We start from the raw sequence: 25016 nt of genomic DNA, 5'->3' as shown, positions 1-25016 counted from the left end.
AGACATAGGAGTCATTAATGCTTTTCCTGTGCATGCAATCCACTGAATTTAAGATCCATCAATGTTAGGAAAAGCTTTCCCCTTCTCCAAATGATTCAGCATCTCTCTTCAGCCATGCGTTTCTGTACAAGAGACACAGCAGGTAGTTTTCCTCTCTCTTCAGCCAGGTTGGTTTCTATGTGACTTGTAACCAAGCATAACTGGATGTCAATGGCTTCATCCAGCTTGGTGAAGCTTCAGCTACTGCTCATCTGTGTAAAGGCTGGAAGCATAATCATGAGTATGGAACAGAAGGTACAACTTGTGTTCTTCCTGTATCTTGTTTTCTCTGTTTAGGTGTACACAACATCCCTATGCCTCTGGGGGTTTTCTGGGTTGTATTTTGTTTCTAATATTAAGCAGGAAGTGCTCACGGTTGGGATTTTAATGAGTACTCTGATAACACGGAGTGCTAATTTAAAATAGCAGAACATACAAGCCCCTTTTAAAGGTAAGGCTGGCCCTGTGAGCACATAGGCTTGTAAATTAAACCTCTGTTGAGTTGTAGAGGTGGTGTGGATTTTTTTCTTGCTTTGTGTTTTGATTATATTAAAGATTAAAAGATTGAGTTAGTTTTCTGTTTTCAGTAGGAACGTTGGTTTTACTTTTTGTGTACTTATGATGATGATGACTGAATTTTTTAGTATTTTTTTTCTCCAAATGCCAGGACAATAATATTGAGTATTTTTATCTCGTTTCTTTGTTGTTAGCGTATGCTGAAGAAACTTTAAGTGTCAATTCATTTTAATGACAATCTGACAATCCTATGTGACAGTGGCTTGGTTGTAGCCTGATCCACATGGTTGTATGAAGAGACAAACCCAATAGATCTTTTTTTGGCAAGGGAATATTGTCTTATTCCTGCATGCCTGATAGTTGCACAGGTCACCAAATCGTCACTGGTAACTTTGGACTACATTTTAAAAAGAAGTAGCAAGTGAGGAAATTCTCAAGGTGGTTAAAGCAGAAATAAACCAATAAAGATAAATGAACTAAACATTGCTTCAAAACATCCAATCAAAAATAAAAGGCAACAAAAGGGGTTTTACAAACCCTGTGGGAGGAAAAGTGAAGGCAAGTCACATTCAACAAATCTTCTCAGCTAGCCTAAAATATATGGAAAGAGTTTACGTGGTGCATAAATGTTTCTTTTACACTGTACTAGTGCTGCTTCGACTGATTCTTAAAAAAAAAAAAAAAAAAAAAGAACAAAACCCAACCAAACAAAGAAAAAACAAACCAAAACAAAACCAAAACAGCCAACCAAAAACAACTACCAAACAAGCAGCAGCCTGATCTCGCTGCCTCAAACTGGGTCCTTTGAGATGAGAGGCAATAAAAGTGATGATTTCCAGTGTCACTTTGAGTGTTCTGTGTATGTGCTACCTCTGGAGCCACTTTGTAGTGCTGAAACAGTCTTTTGGCAGCAAACAGGGGTATTGATATTGTTATGGTAAAAGACAGATTGTAGGATGTTTGAGTGATTTTTAATTAGATGGGAAACAACTATAGAAGCCAAGTTTTTGTGGCATGACTCATAATTTGCACGCTATGGATCAGTTCCATCAGGGAGAGTTCTCCCAGAATAATGACTCCAGTGACTGGCCCTCTGCCAAGGAAGGGTGCAAGTAACCTGGCATTGTTTACTGAGGTGCTGATTAGCTCTTTTCTGAGTAAGAGCTCTTCTAAATTCTTCATTAAAAAAAAATCAAATCTACCTTTTGAAGAGTGTTCATCCTTGAGCAGGACTGCATTCAGTGATGTGCTGCCATCAGTGGGCACTGTGGAGGAGATAACTGCACTACTGCTATTTCGTGTGGTAATCAAGGTTTGGGGCTGCTTCACACCTCCGGGCCACGGCTGGGTTGTCTGTGTTTACCTTGCACAGCACAGGCGCTGCTTGCAGAATCATCCCTGTGGGAGCTGGGTGGGTGAAGACTGGAGACAATTGCCCTTATATATGGTGCATAATAACTCTTGCACACAGTTCAGCAATAACACAGGTTATGAATCAGAGGATAAGAATGTGAAAGTTGGGCAATTCAGGGTAATGTTTTCCATGGCACTATCGCTCACGTCTGCTGCGTAGCATAAAGGAGTTTGTCCTGCTCGTTATGCAGAAGTGAAGGGGTGGTGCAAGGAAGTTATTTAGCACTTGGTGATTGTGAAAGTTGCTTTACCTCTGGTGTGCTTTAAAGATAGTCAGCTAACTTCAAGTTTGTCTGGGCGAGTGATGCTACTCAGAGTACTAAGCTTCCTTAGTTTAATACTTTCTCATTAGTGATATGTTCATTTAAGTAATCAGTTGGAGCAAAGATGGAAACAGAGACCTCCCTTTTTAAAGAAAATGTCCTGATTCTTTGCAGACACTCTCCCCTTTATGTTGCCTGAGAAGCTAGAAAGGGGCCAGACTCCAGAGGAAAATCTGGTCAGTATTTGTGGTAGATGTTGCTGCATGTTCTGTTCAGCAGGTGCAACAGTAAGTGTTAGAAATTCATATCTGCTCACTTCATAGTCCGGGTTTTTCCCCTGTCAGCTTAAACCTGGTCACCACACCAGTGAGGTCTTGTCATGATGGACATCCTGTTTAGCCAACAGCTTTCTTTCACCTATGCAATCAGAAGGTAATGTTGTGTACAGGTGTGGAGTGGTTACAACTACTTTGGAAATCTGACAGCAGGAGGTTCATCGCAGATTAGTTAGGGTGTTGTTAATAAAAGAAAAATTACCTAAGCAGCAAAATTTTTTGCATTCCTAACGTGGGAAACATCTGCTAGGTTGCACAAATGGAATCTTGATATACCAGGAGATGAGAGGGCTTTAGGAATACATGTGCTCTTACTTGTTCTTGTAATGGCATTCAATAGGTAGTTGGCTTTGGAATGGGTGTTGAAAAGCTTCAGTTCAGACTTCAGAATCCTCTCTTGAAAATGTCTACTTCTCATCCAAAGAATGGGGATCATCATCTCCTTTTGATACAGTTGCGTTTGAAGACAAGCTAAATGTTCATAAGTGAGCTGGTGTGGGATAGCCAGCATCTGAGCTTTCTTGACACTGAGGGCTCACAGAATCACTGAGGTTGGAAGGTAACTGGATAGTCAATGCCCCTGCTCAGTGAGGGCCATGTAGAGCAGGTTGCCCAAGCCCATGTGCAGATGGGTTTTGAAGGGTCCAAAGGTGGAGACTCAACAATCCGTGCCTATGCTTGGTCACCCTCATAGTAAAAAAGCGTTTCCTGATGTTCAGAGGGAACCTCCTGTGTTTCAGTTTGTGCCCATTGTCACCCTTCAGGTGTTTTACACACTGAGAAATCATCCCTGAGCTGCTGCTTCTCTAGCTGAAACAGTTCTAGCTCTCTCAACCTTTCATAGAATCACAGGACAACTTGGGTTGGAAAAGATCTTTAAGTCCAACCATTTACCCACCACTTCCACATCCACCACTAAACCATTTCCCTCAGCACCCTGTTTGCATGGCTTTTAAATCCCTCCAGGGATGAGGATTCTACCACTGCACTGGGTAGCCTTCCCAGGGCTTGACAGCCCTTTGGGGGAAGAAATTGTTCCTAATTTCATAGTGTACTGGCTGTGATCTCTTGGAAGTAGCTGAAAGAGCTGTGGGCAAATACAGTATGAGAGTAAGGAATTCCTCTTTTAGAAATTTGGTGTCACAGTGATAGCATTTCCCCAGTGCTTTGCCAGCAATTTAATTAGAAGTGGCAGTTTTAATTAAATAACACAACTGGAGGCTGAGTTGTTTCTCTCCTCTAGTTCTCTTCAATTTCAGAAGAGAGTTTTTTTCCTACAGTAGCTTCAGTTAAAGGAAGAGTGTATATGGCAAGGAGATGTTCAGCTGTGCCATGGGAAGCACATTAAATTTGGCTGTTCAGTAATAGGGGTACATAACATTCATAATGTAAAGTGTTTCCAGTAAATAACTTCTTCAGATATCTTTCAGATCCTAGAAAAAACAATGACAGTACCAGAGGCTGATACTTAGAGGAACAGGAATTGAACAAAGCCTTATTTTTCTTTTGTAAGGAGCCTCTGTCTACTGAGAGTTTTTCTGATGAGTAAATGGGACTTCTTCCATCTGACTCTGATGCATTTTCTTCTTGTTGTTGAGGTGTGCTTTAGGCTGCGTTTTTAGAGGGGGTTGTGAGTCTTTGCTTTTTTGCCAGAGCCCTGTGCTGTGATTTTTTTTCAAAGACAGCAGCGACTGAGGTTTGGCAATAGAGTATCTCAGTCATACCATCTCTGATCAGAATGAAAGCATTCCTGGCTTGAAGTGATGACGTGAATATTTTGAACAAATTGTGTTGCTGTCAATCTATTTTTATACACTTATTTTCTCTAAACCATCAGAACTAATCAAATTCAACAATTTACCAATTATATTGATTACATTCTTTTATAATATCAATAAAATACTGTGCAATTATTAACATTTACAAGATTCCAGTCTTACCCTTTCAGAGAGCTAATATCTATGATATTGCAGTTTTACCCTTTCAGACAGCTAATATTAGTCACTGTGCAAGCATTGGGTATCTCTGGAATATTAGAATATCTTCCCTGGGGTCTTTATTTACAGAAACAAGGGATAAAGATTAATTATCTCAAGCAGCCTGTTGTCTGGGTTTATCCCTAAAAACTGCCTGTGTTTTGAAAAGATTGATCATTTCTTTAATGCTGAAGTTTTACCGGGGATGAACCTGATACTGTGAGAAACCGAAACGCTTCACGTGTTCTTTCACACAGTGGGATTACTGAGGTTTCCTCCTTTTGACAGCTTTTCCTCACAGTTCTGTTTCTCTCTGTGCTCCCTGTAGTCTAGGATCTTTTTATTTTCCTGAGGCACAGAATGTTGTACTTACCTTCTTCGCTTTGCCAGCAGAGAGAGAACCCAGTTTTCCAGTGTTTCTCAAGCTCAAGCTCAGGAGCTGGGGAAAAGGCTGGCAGCTTGGGAGCTACCACTGCATGTCCCAATGCCCAAGTGTTAGTTGCTCTAATAGTGGGGAAAAGCTTAAATCCCTTCAGGCAGGTTCCGTGCAACCGCTGACCATTAAAGAGGACAGCTTGCCTCCTGGGACTTGTGCTTGCAGCACTCGATGGCTTAATCTGATACAGGATTTCTATGTAGTTACAGCTCCTTTGATTATGGCCCAGAGTGCAGGAGCTAATGGAAGCACATATTAAGGAAGAGAGCTTTGTTTACACAGTAAATCCCAGAAATTTGTCAAAAGAAAAGGTTTAACTACCTGGTACTGCTTGCTTTTACTTCTGTTTGTTTGTTCTTATCCTCACCTTAATTAAAAAAAGTTGCAGACTTACTTGCCTGGGCACTCCTTAAATCATAATGTGTATAAAGAGTGAAATGATAGCAGCTGTTGAATTATGAATGTCGTCGTGAAATAAGACAAATTAGGAATTAGAAGGCAACATACTTGGAGGATTTGTGTATTTATTTTTTGTTTCAAGTATTAAAGAGTCTTTTGTGTTGTCATGGTTCAGTCAGTTATGGTGGGTTTGCATTGTTGTTAGAAAATCAAACTGAAAGAACAGGAGATCTGTTCAAACTAGGGGGCAAAACTAGACTAATATGAATTAGACCAGTAACCTTCCATAAAGGATTCACCAGTGAATGCTGACTGAAATTATTACTTCAGCAGTAGTTCTCTGCCGTTGTTGTTTTGTTGTTTGTTTTTCTTTTTTAAGTTAAAAAATGCTCTGGATCTTTAGTAGCAGTTTTAGTAGACTAGTAGCAGTAGAATAATAAACCGTAGTAGCTTAGTTTATAAAAACAAATTTATTTTTTTAAGCTAATAAGTGAATTGAGATATGGAGGGAGGTGATTATCAAAATTATGTCAAGATGATCCATTTTTAGAGTAAGACCATACTCATGTAGCTTGGAGGTCGTTGTATCAGAACTCTGGTATCAGATTGCTGTAAGAGAAAGCTTCAGGTGGTTAAAACCTCTTCATGTACATGGTATTTGAGGGGAAGATTTGTTATTGTTATGAGCAAAGACTTAGCAACTTCACAGAGCAGAAAAAAATTAGTATGGTGGGTTAGTCATCAACCACTTTCCTCTTTCAGAATAAGTTAATGGAAGGAAGATAATCAAATTGCTACTTAATGTGGAACTCTTGAGTTTATTGCTGGTTTAGCTTTTTATGGGCCACATAGACCTACTTTACTTATGACCTATTATATGGTAAATACTGAGGTTTAGTCATTAAGATATTTTTATTAGTGCAGTAGTGTCTTTAATCCTGTAGAACTAGTACAGCCTACTGTTATTTTTGAAGAAGTATTCCTGTTAGGCATGTGCTTATGTATTCTTAGCATTTCTTTTTGTTATGAAGAGCTTTGGCTTTGATGTACTTAATAAATTTCCTGTGAGTCATAATGATCATTGCCAAACCATTGTTTTTGTTCTTTGTGCACTTGATTCTAGTTCTACAGTTGTTTCCTCCTAGGGAGTCGGAGTCCATGAGTTTTTATTAAGATAAATGTCAGCGATTTCAAGTGGATTTGCATAAATGAAGGCCTTAGTTTCTTATAGAATAAGTCATGCATAATGTTTAGTTTTAAAGTAACAGTGACTACAGGAAATGTTTAGAAATTAAAGTTGTTGACCTTTTCTGCACAATGGAATTTCTGCCTTTGACTGCTCTTTTCCCAGTTCTATTACATATGGAACACTCCAATCTCCGTAAGCTGTCAGTGACTGAATATCCTCACTGGTCATCTTCTGTTTAAAAAAAAATAAGCAATTAATGCAGTATCTTCTTCTAGAGATGACATCAAGGCAAAAGATGGCAATCATTGATATCCTTTCTAAAAATAAACATTGCCAAAGTGAAGAACTTAGTCAGAGTTCAGAAGTTCTTTGCAGCAGCTTCAAAATCAGTAACTTACTCATATCTGTCCAAGCCAAGTGGATATCCTGGGCAGTCATCAGGACCTGGTGTCTTACATGTAGTAATTACTCATGGATATTAAAATTAGCTAGGATCAGTCAGTAGGTCATGATTTATTTGCTACTTATATACTGCTGTATCTGACTGGTTTGTGGGTTTGCAGTAAGCTGCAATTTTATTTTTCTTCTTTTTGCTATTAGACAATAGTGTTTTATCAGCATTTGGAGTGAAAATGAACATGTCTTAGAGTACATCTAGGTACTTGAAAGGTGCCTCCAGAATTTTAGTTGTCAAGCAAAAGTTGGTTCAGAGTTTACAGTTCTTTTAATCAGTTTAGTGGGTTGAACTATCTGTTTTTAAGATGGGATCTGCAGGCCTGGAGTTCAGCAAGGCATTCAGTTATGTACTTAAGACCATCTGCTTCTGGTGAAGTATTTGAGGGCAAGCAAATGCTTTAGTGCTGTTTGACTACTGAGTCGATGCCTGAAATTTCAGGCATCTCTTGTTTATGATGCATTTTTCTGAACTTACTTCCAATTCCTGTGAATATTTTTCCAAATACTGTTATTTCCTGCAAACTTGGTGTAACTTTCTGCAGGAAATGAGTTAAGAAACAGGAAAGAATTTTCTGTAATTATAGTTTAGAGCTCTTCATTGAGGAGCAGCTAAATAACACTCATTTTCAGCACTGGTGTTATGAAGAGGGTATGTGAAAACGTGGGAGCAAGTACTTGGGGATTTAGTGTTTTGCAGCCCAAATTATCTTCATTTTGACTCGTTGGAACACAAGACTGGAAAATAACCCCTCTATATTTAATAGAACACAGCCATCAGATGACTGTGCTACACAAATCTCAAGTTCCATTTAAAAGTCGTTAAGCTGCTAACCAAGTTGGAAGTGCCCCCCACATGGGATGAAGCTGTCATTTCCATTAGTTCTGTTTGCTGACTCACTTGTGCTGCACGCACTCCTGCAGGAAACCAAATATGTGATTTTTGCAAACACATCTAGCTGTCACACCTGTTAGCACAAAGGGATGTGCAGAAAGGCTTTCAGACAGTTGCTTGACCATGTGCCAGCAATGTGCCCTTGTGGCCAAAAAGGCCAATGGCATCCTGGGCTGCATTAGAGGGGGTGTACTTAGGAGGTCAAGAGAGGTTCTTCTCCCCCTCTACTCTGCCATGGTGAGGCCACATCTAGAATATTGTGTCTGGTTCTGGGCCTCTCAGTTCAAGAAGGACCTCAGGGAACTGCTTGAAAGAGGCCAGGGCAGAGCTGCAAAGATGCCGAAGGGAGTGGAATATCTCCGTGATGAGGAAAGGCTGAGAGAGCTGGGGCTCTTGAGCTTGAAGAAAAGGAACCTGAGGGGTGTCATTCATGTTAATAAAGATGTGAAGGGCACTGTCATGAGAACGGAGCCAGGCTCTACTCAGTGATGCCCAATGATAGGACAAAGGGCAGTGGGTGCAAGCTGGAGCAGAAGAGATGCCATGGGAACATAAGGAAAAACTTTTTCACTGTGGGGGTGCTAGAGCCCTGGAGCACCCTCTCCTTCACTGAAGTCTTTCAAAACCTGCTTGGATGCATTCCTGTGTGACCTTAACCCTAGGTGATCCTGTTCTGGCAGGGGGCTTGGACTGGATGATCTTTCAAGATCCCTTCCAACCCCTAACATTCTGTGACTTATCGAACTAAAGTGCTGATTCGGCAGCATTTTGTAATTGCGATTTTTTTCAGTATTATATAGGAGCAAAAGTGCTAAGTCTCAAAAGAAGCCTTATTGTTCTGCTTTTAAATACATTCAAGTCTTGCATGTAGAATTGTTGCCAAACCAAATTATGGTCCAAAAAGTGAAAAGGCTGTAGATTTGGCTGACTGTCAGTTGAAAGCACTTTGCGTCACAAAGGAATACATACTGCTGTAAGGGACACAGAGAGGTAGTGAGGAGAAGACTCAGAATAAAAAGTGCTCCCAGGTTTTCCTGTTAAGTCAAACAAAAGTCATGTACTGGACAGAAGATCAAAATAAAAAAAGATGATGTAGAGGAGAGATGTTCAGGCACACCATGAACAGAGTGAAATGTCAGGTGGAGATTGGTTGGCAGACAGTTGTAGGTGACGTGGCGATCACACTTAGCTCTCAGGACCCTTCTGTTTACGTTGGCACTGAAGAGTTTTACAGCCCATTACTTAATTTCAGTAGGTGCCCTGTTTATATAATACCTAAAATGTATATATGAAAAGACTATACATAATTGTGCATATATTTTCATATACAAATCATATACATAAATTTTAAAAGTGGAGATTTATCACCTGTAACCTGATGAGAGTATTTTAACCCAGAAGCAGACAAAATGCATGTGGACAATTACTCCTTTTGTTCTCTGGGGCTTCTTGTTTAAAGTTGTTTTCACTTGTGCCACTGTGGCTTGCTGTGGACAACGCAGCAGTTTCAGACTCTTACTAATGCTCTTCTTGCTTTTCTAAGTCACTTCTCTGGGAAGAGTAAAGTAACTGAATTACCAGCTGGCTGTTTAAATTCACTGCAGATTAGAGGATAAAAAGGGGGAGAGCAGGGAATAGCATTTATTAGCTTGCACTCAGCTCCATGTGAACACTGCTTTTAAGAACTGTTTAAAGGTTCCCAGTGTTTGACTAAAACCCAGTTTGCATCCTTATAGTCATTCTGTTGGTCTCTCCTGTCCATTTTGGACATCATACACACAAATCATATGAAGTAAAATCTTCTTGGCTCTCTGCTTTGCTATTAATGTCACATGTTCTATTTACTCCTTTTACTCCTCACTTTAAATCATGTGCTCCTCAATTTCAGCAGTGGTGCTAGAAACAGAAGAAACACAGGCATGTCCTGCCCTCTGTTTGGTCACAGTTGTCACAGATCAGGGCTTAAGTGTCTTGATACAGTGGCCTGAAGACACTTGTCTCTGTGCAATCTGTGCTTTGTAGGTAGGAATGAAGTCCCTGTGTCTATTTATCTGGTTCTCACACACTCTAAAGGCTGAAATATTAACATATAAAGTGGGTGGGAAGTGGAAAAAAGCCCTACAGGAACATCAGCCAGCTGAAAATTGTTATTGTTGGTGGCTTTCACAGCTGAGCACAAATGTGCCTTTTGTTTTCTTAATGCCCAGGGGCAGAACTGGAAAATCAACAGGTGTGGGGTTTATTGATTATTTTACAAAGCATCTTGCATTAATATATTTTGCTTTTCCTTGATATGCAGAAGCCTGGTTGAATAGAAGTGTGTGTGTGTGAGCACAGCCACAGAAATAACTGGAGGCACACTCTGTGCCCTGATTTCTGGTCTCTTGATGTTTTTGCCCAATGGCCTAATAAAAGAATTGGCTCTGCTATTGTTGTTGTATGTTCTTATTCATTATGGAGCCGGGTATCCATGGAAAAGATGTCTTTGTGACAGTGAACACCTGGAGTGTGCTTCTGTTCAGGAAACATTAGGAGGGGTGGGTCAGATGAGTGCTCTCAGTGTCTGTAATTGTTTATTATAAGAATGCCCCACTTTCTTAGCTATAAATACTAGAGAAAAAGGAATAAGTAAAACCTGTGTTTTCAGATATTTCTCCAAGAGCAGGTAGTGAATGCTGGAACATTCATTTTGGAAAAAAGTGCTTTTGGGAATGGAAGGACCATATTCCTTGGCACTTACCTTCTTTAAGAGTAGTGGAGGGTGTATGTGAGGTTTATCTGTGAGCACTGTTGTACTGGGAAATAAAAAGGGCTGCATGATCTACTGCTAGGTGAATAAATGTGGTTCTGGTTTTATCTTAGTGGCCGAAAATGATTGGGTTGCAGATTGCTAAAGGTCTATAAATTATCCTTATAAGAACCAGCTCGGTCAGGGCTATGTAATATTCTTGGTCTCCACTAACCACTTCAACTTACAGAAATGATGATTTCTAAGAAATAGAACTGGACTGTTTCCAGAGCCTTAATACTTCCTGAGAGTTTTACAATGTATTTGATGCAGTTAGATTGTGTATGAACTGCATTCCTAGACTAAGCAAGGCGCTGTTGCAACGCTATTCCTCTTACACAATATTCCCTTAAACCACAAATATTTACATTTTGTGATGCCTAGAGTACTTCGTGTTCTAGAGAGGTGTCAGAGAAGTGACAAAGTCAGGCTGGTGATGGGGATGTATTGCTCTGTCCATATGTCTTTTACAAAGATTGGGTTTGCATAACTGCCAGGGGAAAATGTATGGAGAGCATACGGCTGCTGTTTCAGGTCACCCAGGCATCACACTGAAGGTTTTGGTAATCCTGAAAGGTAAGCATTCTTTAATGCCTTTTTTTGGCCCCCACAGAAAATTTTGCAGCTCTGTGGGTTGATTTTTTTTTTTTTTTTTTTTTTTTTTTTGGTTGGCCTGGGGTCTGCATACATGGAAGAGTTTATGGCAGTCTTAGTATTTCAATGTTATGTATTTTTGCTACATGCAGCACATTTATTTCTCAAGGGAGAGCTCTATTAACTGCGTATGTGCCACTGTATGGTAGCAGCATCATCCAGAGGCTGGTTTCTGCTAGTCCTTTTTATTCCTCAGGAGTGAGGGGGGCAAGTTTGGTTGGACAAGCTGTGTTCCCACTAGGAAGCGTGGTCTGCCTACTACTCCTGTGTGAGAACAGGACTACGTTTCTGTGAATCTGCCTTGTCTTGTGTGTGTGCATGGCCTTAGCAATTTAACAGGGTTGGTGCAGCCTGTGAGCTCACCCCAGAGCTTCTGCTTGGGCAAGATACGTTGTTTCGAATGATTTAATTAAAAATAAGAATACAGGGAACCAGTGCAAACCAGGGGAGGTCCTGGCCTGGAAGTCTGCAGGATTTCTAGATGTGCTTGCTGTCTGGGGTGGGACACCTTCAGCTCTGTGTCCTTGTTTCATGGCCTGGAAGGTATGTGAATGGCTGTGCACTGCACACACTAGTAGAGAGAATATCAGCCTGCTTGCATGCCTCCCTTTCCCACGTAAGTTGCAAAAATCTGGCATTGCTATGACAGAAAAGCACAAAGAAGAGATTTTTGTGTCTCAGTGAAACACAGGTCAGCTAAGCTGTGTGCAGTTCGAAACTCTTGAGCTTGCCCATGTCCTATGTGTAGTCATGGTGGGTCACACCTTGAACAGTGCAGGCAGATTTCAGAGACCTCGCCCATCTTGTGCTCATGAAAATTCCAATCCAGCAGCTACCAGCCTGAATATTATGAGATGTTTGGTATCTTTGCATGGCCCAGAAACTTCTAACAGGGTGGGTGGTTGGGTCCTACCCAGCAACTGAGCTGCCTACAAATTACTTGGAGCAGGGCTTAAGTTTCTAGCGAAGGGCTTCATCTCCTAAGCAGGCTCAAAGCTCTGACACTTGACTCATCATCAGTTCAAAGACCTTAAACACCTTTTGTATCAGGGAACAGTCTCTTGATCTCTCTTGTTAAGATGGAACAGCTTATTCTGGTGAGATTTTAGGTGCACAGAGGTTATATTCTTCAACAAAGAAGTTTTACATTCGAATAGAAACAAAGCCTGAAGAGGAGAGGCTTTAATGCCTCCTAAGGTTTCCTTTTAACAGGAGCTTTATTTTTCTGTGCAGACTGAGCCAAAGAAAATATTTTTTTAGTCAAAATAATACTAATTCTAGGAAGAAAGTACAGCTGTGTTCTGACACATCCTGTTGTCAGAATTTATGCAGTCATCTTCTGATATCCATGGGAGAATGGGCCAGGGTGGGCTGGGGTAGGCTTTTAAGGTATGCTGCAGTGCAGTCTGAAGAGCCTCTTGAGATATAGAGCTCCTTGTTTTCTCTTCATTTAGCTGTTTAAAGAGAAACATGGGGGAAAAAATCAAAGTGAGGGAAGCAGCCAGCTTGTAGAGACCATCCTCAGAAAGATTAAGCAAGCTGTGTGAGAAAGTATACATCATTTCACACTGCATAACAATATATTCAGGCAGTGCTGGCGAAAGGAAGAAATGCGAAGACAGCAACAGGAGCTACAGATGTAAAGCTTAGCACTGAAGAGATGCACTTAGATTGTTCACTGTGGGCTGCAAGCTCTAATAATAAAATAACAACAAGAAAAACACAAAACTATTGTTAGAAAGAGCTCTTTCTTTGTTTCAGTTTTAGGTCTCTGTGTTAATAGATGGTAAATGATAGACATTTCTGCCCTGCTCAGTTTGGGTGGCCATGCAGGATCAGCACTTTGAATTAAGAATTATGACACATAGAAGAGATACATGACACATAGAAGAGATATGTGCTAGAGACATTAATTATATTCCTCTGGAATTATAAATTATATAAATTATATTATGATTTAATTCAAGAAAAAGGTCTAGTCTATGTATGTAAGTTTTTGTAAGCAAGTAGATTTTGATGCCACTTAAATAATTTGTTACTTTATTTGCCTAAATTGTAATAGGAGGTTTTAGTGTTTTAGAATGTCATCACAGGAATTAAAATAGTTCAACTCTATACATTCAGACAGTCTGGCAGTATCCCAGACTTTACACATCCGTATTTTGCTTGTTTCAGATGTCACAGAATTTCATGAGGTGTTGTAAAGGCTAAATTTTTTATGGTTCAGTGCATTCAATCTTTTTCTTTTTTCTGTTTCTTTGCTACATGTCGCATTAAAGTTATTTGTAGCTGGCTGCAAGGTTTGTTCCATTAATAAACCTGTGTTACTCTGCCTCCATTCTGATGGTATCAGTGTTTCACAGGCAGTGATCTTTTCCAATCTCGATAACGGGCTGTTGGTGTGATAGATGCCATTGTTCACAAATGAAGGCTTGCTTTCATAAAATGATCTAGAATTCATAGAGCATTCCTTCTGCATTTGCTGTGGTGCTTTTTGAGCTGCTTCTTTGTGGGGTTTTTTCATGTAATTATCTTGCAGTTTCTTATGTAGACAGCACAGGAGACCTTTTGTAGTCAAGTATAGGTAAATGAGAGCAAAGGAAGGAATGAGAGCAAAGGAAGCAAGTATACAAATGTACTGTCATGTTCCCTTTTCATTGTATGTTTGGCTTTAAAGCTTGGTTTCCTCTTACTGGTAATCATTCTTTTTCGTACTGACAGATGAGCACAGTTTTAGCTGATGAATTATACAGTCAAAAATGAGAGGAACTAACTTTTTTTGGTTATAGTAAGTGACCTCCTATTGAATTAATTTTTTCTAGAGATTTTCCTCTGATGCTGGGGTGGCATAAACATTTTATGCTGGGCATCCTCACAGACTTTCCCAGGTTTGATTGGATTTTGCTGCCTGCTGGTTAATTTCTCTGGCTGTACTCAGCGTGGCAGGACACTGCCTTCCTAGTCATCTCTTGGTGCAGTGGTGCACCTTATTATGCTTCACATGTTTGGGAGCTGAGTGTTCAAAGTATTTCAGTTTGATCTGGCCTTTGACATTCACCTTCAGATCACCAGTAATTGAAACCCAGCTGAAAACATGGGTACAGAAATAGACATTTATGTACAGCATTTGCAGTTGGGTGGACTTGTAAATAAGCTGAGTGGAGAGGAAGGCAGGAGCCTGAAACCTGGAGAGGAAACATGCAAATTTTAAAGACAAATTGTGTCACAAAGTTAAGTTTGGATTTGGTTCCCCCCACAACAACAGCCGTAGTGCAGGCTTTCTGACACCCCTCTGGTAACACTGAGGATTACTTTATTTCTTTGCAGCTGATGTCTTCTGGACCTTAATGTCCACCTAAATCCCTGACTCAAGGAATATTTAGTGCTGCTTCTGCTGCCTCATGACACACTGTGCCTGGTGTGAGGTATCTCCATTCACTTAGCATTTCCTTTTATAACAAGCATAGTAAAAACTCTTCTGACACAAAAAAACCCTGCACGACGTAGATGCAGAGAGCTCATTATTATGATTTATATGACACCAGATACCACTTAATTGCCACCAGTCAACATACTGGTAAAGTCTGGGTTGAAAATGTGGGGATGTTATAATGCAGTTAATAAAAATAATATAATCTTTATGTATTGCAGCATATCTGACTACATGTTTTTATTGTGATTTACAAAATATCTGTGCTTTTTTTAATCGATGCAGTTACTGTTCATAAATCATGTGATAACAGTTCAGCCCATCTTCATATCTGCAAACGTTCAGCTCTAGTATGTGTTATTTGAGCATGTTATTGTGTCTGTAAATGAGAGCTGAATATTAACCCTATTTCAGCATGGTGTGCTATTTACCCTTTTTCTGAAATCTGATAGTTTAGAGAATTATTCTCTTGTTTTATGGCACTTTCTGAAGGAGTCTCCACAGGCACAGTCTGCACTGACTGAATGCTTGTGGGCATGTGAAATGTGGGGCATGGCCTTGCTCTCTGACACATAAGCTGGAAGAAACACTAATGATTGTATTCACTAGGTGCTTCTAATTGGCAGGCCTTACAGTGTGGAGGTTTGTGTCTAAGAAATAGTATTAATTTATAAGAGAAATGTATTTCTTGTAGAGAAATGTGCTAGCTGAAGCATCGGTTAGCAATATGAAGTTCAGTATGTAAGAAGAATTTATGCAGTTAAATAAATGAAATATGTTGTTCAGTTACAGTGGCTGTCATTTCAAAATATTCCAGTATGTGACCATGTTTAGATAGCATCAGATCCATAGAGAAATTAAGACTAAGAAGACATCAGTGGGAAACAAAGGCTGCCAGAATCTTGCAGATTAGATGTGATAAATTGGGTTTTCTTTTCAGCTAAAGGAAAGAGCTCCATCTGGTTTATGCTCTGTGATTTGAGAGTTTATATCATCTAGTAAATTGTGAAGTAATGCTTTTTTTTTTTTTGTCTGGTTTTGTCTGGGATTTTTGTTTGTTTTGTTTTTTTTTTTTTTTCTTTCATCTGGTTTAATTTACTGTCAGGAGCAGGAAGAGCATTTGTGTCATGTTCCTCATGCACTGTATGGGTTGGTGCTCGAGATTCTCTCTCCCAGGTGGTACCCACCTGCTCTGTGGGTTCAGTGTAGTGTGATACCAACAGTTAAACCAACAAAGAAAATGTTTAGTGTAGGTGAGAAATTAATCATGTAATATGTCAGTTCAGAAGCTGTGGGATAGCAATTAGCAGCAAAGGAATTTCAAGTGTTTCTACTTTATATTCAAAGTTGGAAGTGAAGTGTTTTATTATCTCAGTGTTGTTCCTGAAGAGTCAACCTAGGATGTATTTAGCATTTCATAGAAGACTCCCAGATACCTTCCAGGTTTCTAGCTATGCTGGCTAATCCTGTCAGTATAGATGGAGGTAGTACAGAAAGGCCTTTTAAAATAGTACTGGTATGCACCTGAGTTAGACATCTTCTGCCAAATTACCTACTTGGCCCTTGAGTTTTTAATTTTTTTCTCCAGACACACTGATGGTATTTTCTTTATTCTCCTAAAACAAGCTTAGTTTAGTTTGCATTTCAGATAGTCTTCCAGTGGGCTGTGTATGACATGGCACTTGGTCAGCCTGGGATTAAGTTACAGCCAAAGCTCATGGGCATTAAGATGCTGTAATTGGATAGCTCTGTGCTTGTGTTTCAGACTTGCTGCAACTGAATTTAAAAATCTTAACATAAAACCAGCGGAAGAGTTTAAGTTTATAAAAGAACTTTGATTTACCTTGTAGTTTTTTTTTTTATATATTTTGAACTTTCAAAATTGAAAACTTAGCCTTTTTTGGGTCAAATTAACAATAATCACCAAAGAGGGTTAAGCTGACTAATTTTCTTATGCAAATAGGGAAGGATTTGTTTACTATAATATCCCTGGCTATCACATTTGAGTTAGTTAAAATAATAGCAAAAGAGCATTTTACAGTTCATTTCTCTACCAGTTTTGAAAAATTATTTTGAACTAATGTTAAAAAACTGAATTTGTGCTACTTTTCTCTATCTCTTGACAAAAGCTTAGTGTTCTTAGCAGTCATAAAAGTTGCACTGCAGAAAGTGAGAATAAATGCACTAGAAGTGTGTTCAAATCACAGAACTGTACTAGGCAGTAGCTGGCTGCTTTAATTCTCTCCAAGTTACGTATTTTATTGCCCAAGTTACCTGTGTGTGTTTTATCCTGCCTGAGAGACACTAGACATTGTAACATACCTGAAGACCTTCAGGTATTTCCAGTACGAAGCCACTGGCTTCAGTAAAATGGAGCTTGACACGAGTCATAGTATTTTATCTCCAGGGGTGTCATCAGGGCTTGGTGGTTTAGATCTGCAGCCTTCAGGTAGGCCTGAAGGTTAAAAAGAATCAAACAGCTGGGAGAGGAAGAGCTAGCAGATGGTACACCTGGACTTACATGGTCAGAGTATCTTCAGGTTAATGAATAATCAGTCTGAGAGAGAGATTAGCCCCGCTGGGGAAAGAATTGTCATTGCTGGTCATTAGTTATTGGAAGTTATTTCAAGTCCCTGTAGCATAGTATGGTGGTGGGAGTTGCCTGGTGGCAGGAGTGCTGGCACTCTGTCGGGTGTCCAACTGTGTACTTGGTGCTCTGAGTGTTGTTAAAGCAGTTAATGGGTAGGATTTAAGGCAATGCTGGAGGTTCAGGTTATTCCTGCTTTGATTAATGTTGTAATGGGGTTTATTGCCTGATAATTACAGGTCATGGCATGAATATTTCCTGTTCTCCCCAATAAATTGGCAGCTTGATTTTTTTTTTTCTAATGGAACTGCCTGTGGTACTTCATCAGGGAAGTGGCTGGATGTAGTAACCTAATTCATTATTATGAACAGTTTGAATGTAAAATCTTAATGGAACTAAATAAAGGAAGTATATTCTAAGGATCGTACCAGATAATGTTTTTTTTTTTTTTTTGGCTTCTGTAAAGCAAATACACTATGTTACCCTCCATAATAATAGCAACTGTTCTCTTTCTTTTGTTGCAGATCACCAGAAACTGGAAAGGGAAGCTAGAATCTGTCGCCTCTTGAAGCATCCCAATATTGGTAGGAACATTTAATTGCTTTGTACAGTAGACAACAATTTAGAAAATTGGAGGAAAATACAAAGTAACAAATACAAATAGCAGCTCAGAGAGGTCAAGTGGAAATGCCTGCAGACAAGACCATTTCTTCGTAGTGTGGTGCTCCTTTCTAATTCCACTATGGGATGTAGTATCTCAGTAGACTGCCTAAAGCAACAAGTACTGCACTCATCTTTGAGCTCCTGCTGTGCCATCAATGAGCTCTCTCTGCCAGGTGTTTGGGGGTTTTTTCGAGCAGTGTGTAGGAGGAGTTATTTCCAGTACTGCTCATGACTTTTTGAGACCTGCAGGATTTCATCTAGCAGCATATGTTGCAAAATGAGAAAGACCAATGTTGATAGTGTTGTTTTTACCAAGATGCTTATTTTATCCTGTTTTGTGTTTGTGATCCTGGTTTTCTGTAGAAAAGATAGGTAGATGTGGAAAGCTGGGCTCCCATTATTTCCGGAACTGTGTGTTTTCTGCTCAAGTATTTATGGAAAGAAAAATAAATATGTATTTGGGGGTGTCTGTTTCCTAGCTTTAGAAACAGCAGGTCTTGGTCTTTAGAGAGTTGTACCTTGGCCTTTAAAGAGTTGTACGTGGGTTTTTCAGAACTGAATTACATACCAAGGATATCTCTCAAAAGAATGTTTGCTGTACCTGAGATTTATGAGGCAGGATGGGATTTTCATGTCCATCTTGTTCCTCTGTCCCCAGCTGTTTTCAAAAGTTGTCAGAAAAGCTAGTAGTCTCACTGACTGTTCAAACAGATATGTATGATTGGTACTCCAAAAGCCCTTGGCCAGTGTCCTTGCTCTTTCATCTGGTTAGTTTTTCTCCTTTTCATTTTTAAATAACAAATAGTGGTGGTCTTGATGTTTTTAGACTAATAGAATTCTTTCATACCTTGGAAAGAATCAGCTCCTTCCTTTTAATAATGATCATAAATTGAAAACAAATGTAGCACATTTGAAAATGAAATGATGAATCTCTGAAAAAAACTCTATATGCAGCCTCAAAAGCTTAGAGGCTTCACATGTAAGTTTGATTAAGAGGAAGAGTGGTGTTAGCTGTGTTATTTTAGCCCCACCAAAATTTTTGCATTGTAAAGTGGTGTTAGACGAGGGAATGTACAGGAGGAGGTGCAGCTCTTCTGCAGTTCTGGAAAGTAGTGGCTACACATCTGGTGTTAGTCTAACTCAGAAGTCATCCACCCAAGCTTCTCTGGAACTAGAGTGTATTTGTGAGTTTGAACAATCCAGGGAGGGTGAATAAAACCAGTAATAAACCAATGAAGTATAGTTGCTGCACTGCACAGAAGAGCTTAGTTGAAACAAATGTCTAAATTGATTTCATGTGATTGCATGTCTCCAGTTTGAGTAGCTGAGGCCAATATTATTAGGATGTAGTGCAGATCCTCAGTGGCAGGTTGGCTGCTCCACATACAGTGTTTGGATTGGTGAATGTATGACTGGAAACAGGCCATGACAGCTTTGGTGACAGGCAGGTAGGGTTCTGTAAGTCAGCACAAATTCCATGCATCGCTACATGTGCCAAGGTGCACAGATCACTCAAAGGATTGTAGACCAATTCTTCGGTTTCAGAAAAGATGCCATGTTCTAGACCTGTCTGAGAGAAGGTTTTCATGACTCAGAATTGCAAACTGGGGTTTGGCTGTAGGCTCTTTATTCTGGTGTTCAGTTTCTACTGTGGGCTGTTCTGACATCCCTGTCTGAATGTCTGCCTGAAAAAAAAACCTCTTCCAGTTAGTGTGGTTACAATGGTCCCTTGTTTGCATATTTACTTGAAGGAAGGCCAGTTTGTATCTGGTTTATTATAGTTAATTCAGTTAGTTTTTCAGGCATGTCTGTGTTTTATTCATCTATTTGAAGAAATCCATGTTTTTATTCCTCTCTATCCACCTATGTAATCATAGTGCCTAATGCCAGTGTAAGAAAAACGCCTAAAAGGAAAGTGGTTTAGAAGTACTATTCCCTGTTCTCCTTTTTCCAATCTGTATTTGCCTCTTAAGCAACATGTATAAGAAAATATGTTTTAAAAATACAGGATTTGCTCATTCTTTTCACCTCCAATTCTTCCTTAGTGATACTTACTGCTTGTATTCCTGCCTTTTCTTACCTCAGTTCTTTCTATCAAAATAATTGTAGTAGAAAGTGAGCCCTGCTGAATTGCATGAGAAAGAAAATGATGCAAAATCCATTTGCTGAACTTTTAGCCCTTGAGAAAACTTTGCAGGGCTCAAAGCCTTTTCTTCCTAATCAGTCTTTGGCAATACTGTGTTTTCTCCTTTCCCAGTATTTCTTGAGTAATCTGGCCTCTTGCTTCTGGTATATCGTGGTTGGAAATTTTTAGGCAAACAGCTCAAGTTTCTTTAGTAACAGGGCTCCAGCAGTTTGTGCTGGGCTGCAGTAGTTTGTCCCTGAGCCTGATTTTCAGCACTGCTGTGTTTCTCAGGTTCTGACCATGACGAGATGACTGTAATAAAATGAAAGATGTAAATGTAGGTTAAGCCTCAGTGTTTGGAGAGCCTAGTGCTTTTTCTTCGTAAGATTACACATCAAGTTATATTAAAAGCTTACATCCTTTGCTGAACAAATACCCACCAAGGATTTGTCATCTTGTGTAACTGTTCCTTTTACAGCTGGTACGTGTAATTATGCTTCCAATTTTTAAATTTAGAGATTTGGAAAGAAAATCTGTAAGAAAATAATAATCTCTTCACCAAGAAATTCACTGTCCTGTTTTCTGCCCTTTATCTTCTTTTGGTAAATGTTGATTTAACTCTAGATAAAGTTGCATTTTAACTCTCTGATTTCTAGTCCAGCAACCCACATATTTTTGATGGAGTGGCACTGTTGCACCATGTTACTGTTACTTTTAGTGTTGATTTAGAGTCCGCCTTGGTAATTCTGTTTTATGACATCCCCACAGATAAGAGCTGCATTAGCAGCCCAACCTAGTCCTAACCCACTCTGGAAACCTGCTGATTCAAACCTGGTAAAAACGTTGTTTGGATTTTTTCCCAGGTTGATTTTGCTGTGCAGGGTTTGTGCTGAGTTTGGGTAGTATTTGTCTAATAGATTTACACCACGTCTCTGTGTAGCTTCTGCTGTCTTGTCAGAAGCTGTACACAGCAAAATGGTATGTGCAGTGAGGTAGGATCATGTAAATAACCAGAATCTCCTAGTTTTCACATGACAGTGATAACATGTCTGGCTTCCTTACAACACATCCTTCTCTACCTGCTGCCAACTCCTCCCTTGGCTTTATAGCCCACATGTAAGATACAGCAAGCAGACAGGACCCATTAGCCAGCTACAGCAGGCTCAGGTCTGACTGATGAGTCTTCATCCTTTCCCTGAAAGGCCACAGCAGATTTTACTGACATGTGGCAGCCCTTCAGGTGATAAATGAAGCCCTTTTGGTGACAGGACAGGTTGTCCCCTAATGGCTTTGTAAGTCAGGGTATTTAGAGGTAAGTAGGACTGCCAAGCAGAAATGGTGCCATGTCTGCTCTGAGAGGTCTGAGCCAGTTGTACAGAGATCTGCTTGCATAGCCTTGCTTGGGCTGGAGCTGTGGCATTGCCAGCCAGAAAGAGTTGCTGTACTTTAGAGGGCCAGAAAAGTCTTTCTTCTGTGAAGAACTATAGCTGGAGCAGCATCTGGGAATGTGGAGTAGCATCCTTCCAAGGAGGGGTGGCTTTGCAGAGAATCAGGAGGCAGGCTGGATGCAGGATGGTCTGGGACACCAGGAGAAAAGACAAATGACCAGTGTGATTCCATAAATGTGTTAGTGTCTGTTTGCAGTCTGCTCTGGTTTCCATACTTTGAGATGGAAACTGCTCATCAATAGCTGAGGAAATTGATAGCACCCAAACTTGGCACTACTCCTCATCAGACTTTTCCTGCTTGTGTACACCTTACTCAGGAGCATACCCTTATGTCTGAAGGGAAGGAGGAACTGCCTGCTCTTTGGGCTTCTCATCTCTCCCCACAGGAACACAAAACATAAGCAGAGAAGTTAAATACTTCATATGTGGGAAAGAATAAGAAACTTCATATTGTCTTGTCCCTTTTGGACAGAGGGATAACTAAGGATGTATGGGGTTTCTGTGTGCTTTATGCTTGACATTGTGGCCTTTATGCTTTATATTCACCAGATTTTTCATGGAACTTTGCATCAACTCACAAGAATCTGCAAACAAACACTATTAATAAACAACAAATGTGGATTTAATAAATCCTTTCTGAATTTCTCTGATGTGGTAAAGTCAGGAGTAGTTCAGTTGGCATGAGTTAAGTTACTGTGTAAACCAACTAAGGGATAATAATTGGGTGGATGTAGTTTTTTAGCACAGTATTTCTTCTGGGCTTTAACTTCAGGTTTTACTCTTTACATCAAAAGCACGTTAATACAGACATAAAAGGTAATACTACAGCTCTGTCCTGATGCAGTGGAAATCAAATAAATCCTCAACAATATAAACAATTACTTTGTTTATAAACAGTTGTAGAGATTAGGCCAGATGATCCTAGAGGTCCCTTCCAACCTGGCATTCTACGATTCAACTACAGAAATTTATACTCAATAAATGAAGTCCTCAGGGATATATTAACTATATGTATATAAAAATAGCTTTTATGTATACACACATAAGCTTTTATTTACGTCATAGGGTGACTGGAAAACTGTGGGACTGATGCATGTAGAAGATCTTGCTTCCTTTAATTATTTTTATTGCTTAGATGAGCTGATAATTTTGACAATTTTAAACCTCATCTATTCTACTGAATTCATTAGATTTATAATTTCTGTGATGAATAAAGTGAACCATACTCCTTGAGAGAATTAAAACACCAAAGAAACCAAATAAAGCAGTGATCTAACATGATTTCCTCCTTAATGTAAAAGCCAGTATAACAAGTATTATAAAATAACATTCAGTGTTTAAACTCAACTGTGCTGCAGTGTGTAGCTGAATAGTGAAATGCAACAACAGGATACAGAAGCTGGTTTTGCAGCAGCTATTTGTAAACTTAAGTGGACTGCAAGGAGACTGAATCAAGCAAGAGCACAGAAGGAGGTCATCGTGGGTTTTATTGCAACTGGCCTCTCTGCAGTCTTTCTCATTCTCAGTGCTTTTTGTTACTTTGATTTCTTTTAATTGGTACAGTTCCTATGGATGCAGGGTTGATGATTAGGGTGAGGAGACTGAAACCTTTCAGTTCTGATATTGTAAGAATTTGATGGGGAAATGGCTTTCTGTAGAGCTGTAGGCAGCTGTAACAGTGAGTGAAATATAAAAACCCCACTCCATAGTTAAAATGCTGTAAGTTGTTTAGTGCTAATGAATGTGTCAGTAACTTTCAACATGCAACACATTAAGTGACAGATTATGTGGTCTGTCTGAGTGCAAAAGCAGAGCAGTGTGAAGGCAGCTTTATTAGGTGTTAAAGCCTTTGTCTCTGTTTCAGTTACAGCATAATCCTTTTATTCTGGTGAGACTGGCGTTGAATCTTGAGGCTTTACTCTTCTGGGTTACTGTGGAGCATAAAAATGTCTTTTAGTATAGACAATGACTACTTTTTGCCACACTAGGTTGATTCTCTTTCCTTTTAATGGAGGACAAGATTATTCTAGCTCAAGTGAAGCATTACTGGTTGTAATATCTCTGATAGTGATTGTAACATCCATAAAATACTGAGGAAATGAAGTTTCACTTAGATTTACCACACATTTTGTCATTTTTCCCCCCTCAGAAAGTATATGTATAATTTGCACTGTAATAGGTAACGATAAAGTATAAATCAAGTGTGAACCAGACCTTGAAGGATTTTTCTTCCCCTTCTTATAGCTGGGTTTGTACATTTTCCTAAATGCTTGAAAAGTCTTTTCATAGTGTGTCCAGACTCTTCTAAACAATTTTTCTTTCCATAAGTCAGTTCTGCTTGGGTAGCCAGTCATTTTTGATGTGAACTGGAGTAATCCACAGAAATGGGAAGTGGAATCTAAATATCTCTCTTGAGGAAATGGCTGCAAGGGGGCAAGTACCAGGGTGGCTCGCCCACTTCCCATTTGTATTCTGATCTCTTGTTCTGTTTTACTTTCTGTATGTGCTTTCTGGAAGGAAAAGTTGCATACTTGCATTGCTGGCTTCAAGAACCGTATAAATAAGATAGATTAAAATGAATTGCTCTCTTTTTACACACAAAAGATGAATCTTGAACTTATTTTTTTGTTGGAAAGTCTTGTTTATTATGAATCTGTGACCACGTGTTATGCATACGGATAGACAGCATGACTCCCAGCTAAACCACAAATATGTAATTTTCCTCTGGACCCTTTCCTCCACAAACATAGATCTGTACTACTGAAGCTAAAGTAAGCTTTTTCTTTCAGTAAAGCTAGCACAGACATTTTTAGGGGATATTGTAAGTTCTGCTTTCTTTGCTTTGTACAGACAATGTTGTTGACAGTTTAATATGTAAATTCTGCACTGGTTCTTGGATCAACACCCAAATGCTAGAAAACAAATACTGTGAACCTCTTACTTGAGTTGGGGGGGATAAAAATCCCCACAAAATCCCAACAAACCCAGACTGAAAAAAGGTGACAGCATACCTGGTAGCGTGGATGGCTGTCACTGTTAGGGTGGCATTAGTGTGACTCCTGTATGGGTGGTAAAATTGCTGTTGAGTATTTTCCTTTATAAACCCAGCTCCAGCTTTGACCTTTGTGGCTGTGGGCTGACCCTGCCCTGCGGGACATCTCTGTGGGACACTTCTGTCTCAGCCTGTTCCCTTTCCCCAGAGAAAACAAGAATTGCCACTTGCTAGCGTTTGTTTCCCAAGCATCCTAAAGCTTCCCAGCTGGAGTGTTTGGCACTGGAAATCAGAAAGGGTGGTTGTGCCCCTTACCAGCATGGAGGATGGTGGATGAATTCTTATGTGCCAGCTTCTGGAAAAGACCTGTCCAAGGAGAAAGCATTGGGCTGTTTGTACCACCTCAGAGCTGAGT

The 25016-nt window shown here is 39.7% G+C and overlaps 1 protein-coding gene across 5 annotated transcripts in view; it reads left to right on the top strand.

Annotated features, from left to right (window-relative positions):
- Window positions 1–25016, top strand: part of CAMK2D (calcium/calmodulin dependent protein kinase II delta) — a 129154-nt gene that overhangs the window by 30813 nt on the left and 73325 nt on the right. For all 5 annotated transcript variants that reach the window (XM_054392438.1, XM_054392439.1, XM_054392436.1 and 2 more), the window contains exon 3: window positions 17898–17957. In XM_054392438.1, coding sequence (XP_054248413.1) covers window positions 17898–17957 — 60 coding nt within the window. The remainder of the gene's footprint in view (window positions 1–17897; window positions 17958–25016) is intronic.

This window comes from Indicator indicator, chromosome 25 (assembly GCF_027791375.1).
Source record: "Indicator indicator isolate 239-I01 chromosome 25, UM_Iind_1.1, whole genome shotgun sequence".
NCBI classification, from domain to species: Eukaryota; Metazoa; Chordata; class Aves; order Piciformes; family Indicatoridae; genus Indicator; species Indicator indicator.
The sequence above is the reverse complement of the archived record's forward strand: the minus strand, read 5'-3'. Positions and strand labels throughout refer to the sequence as shown.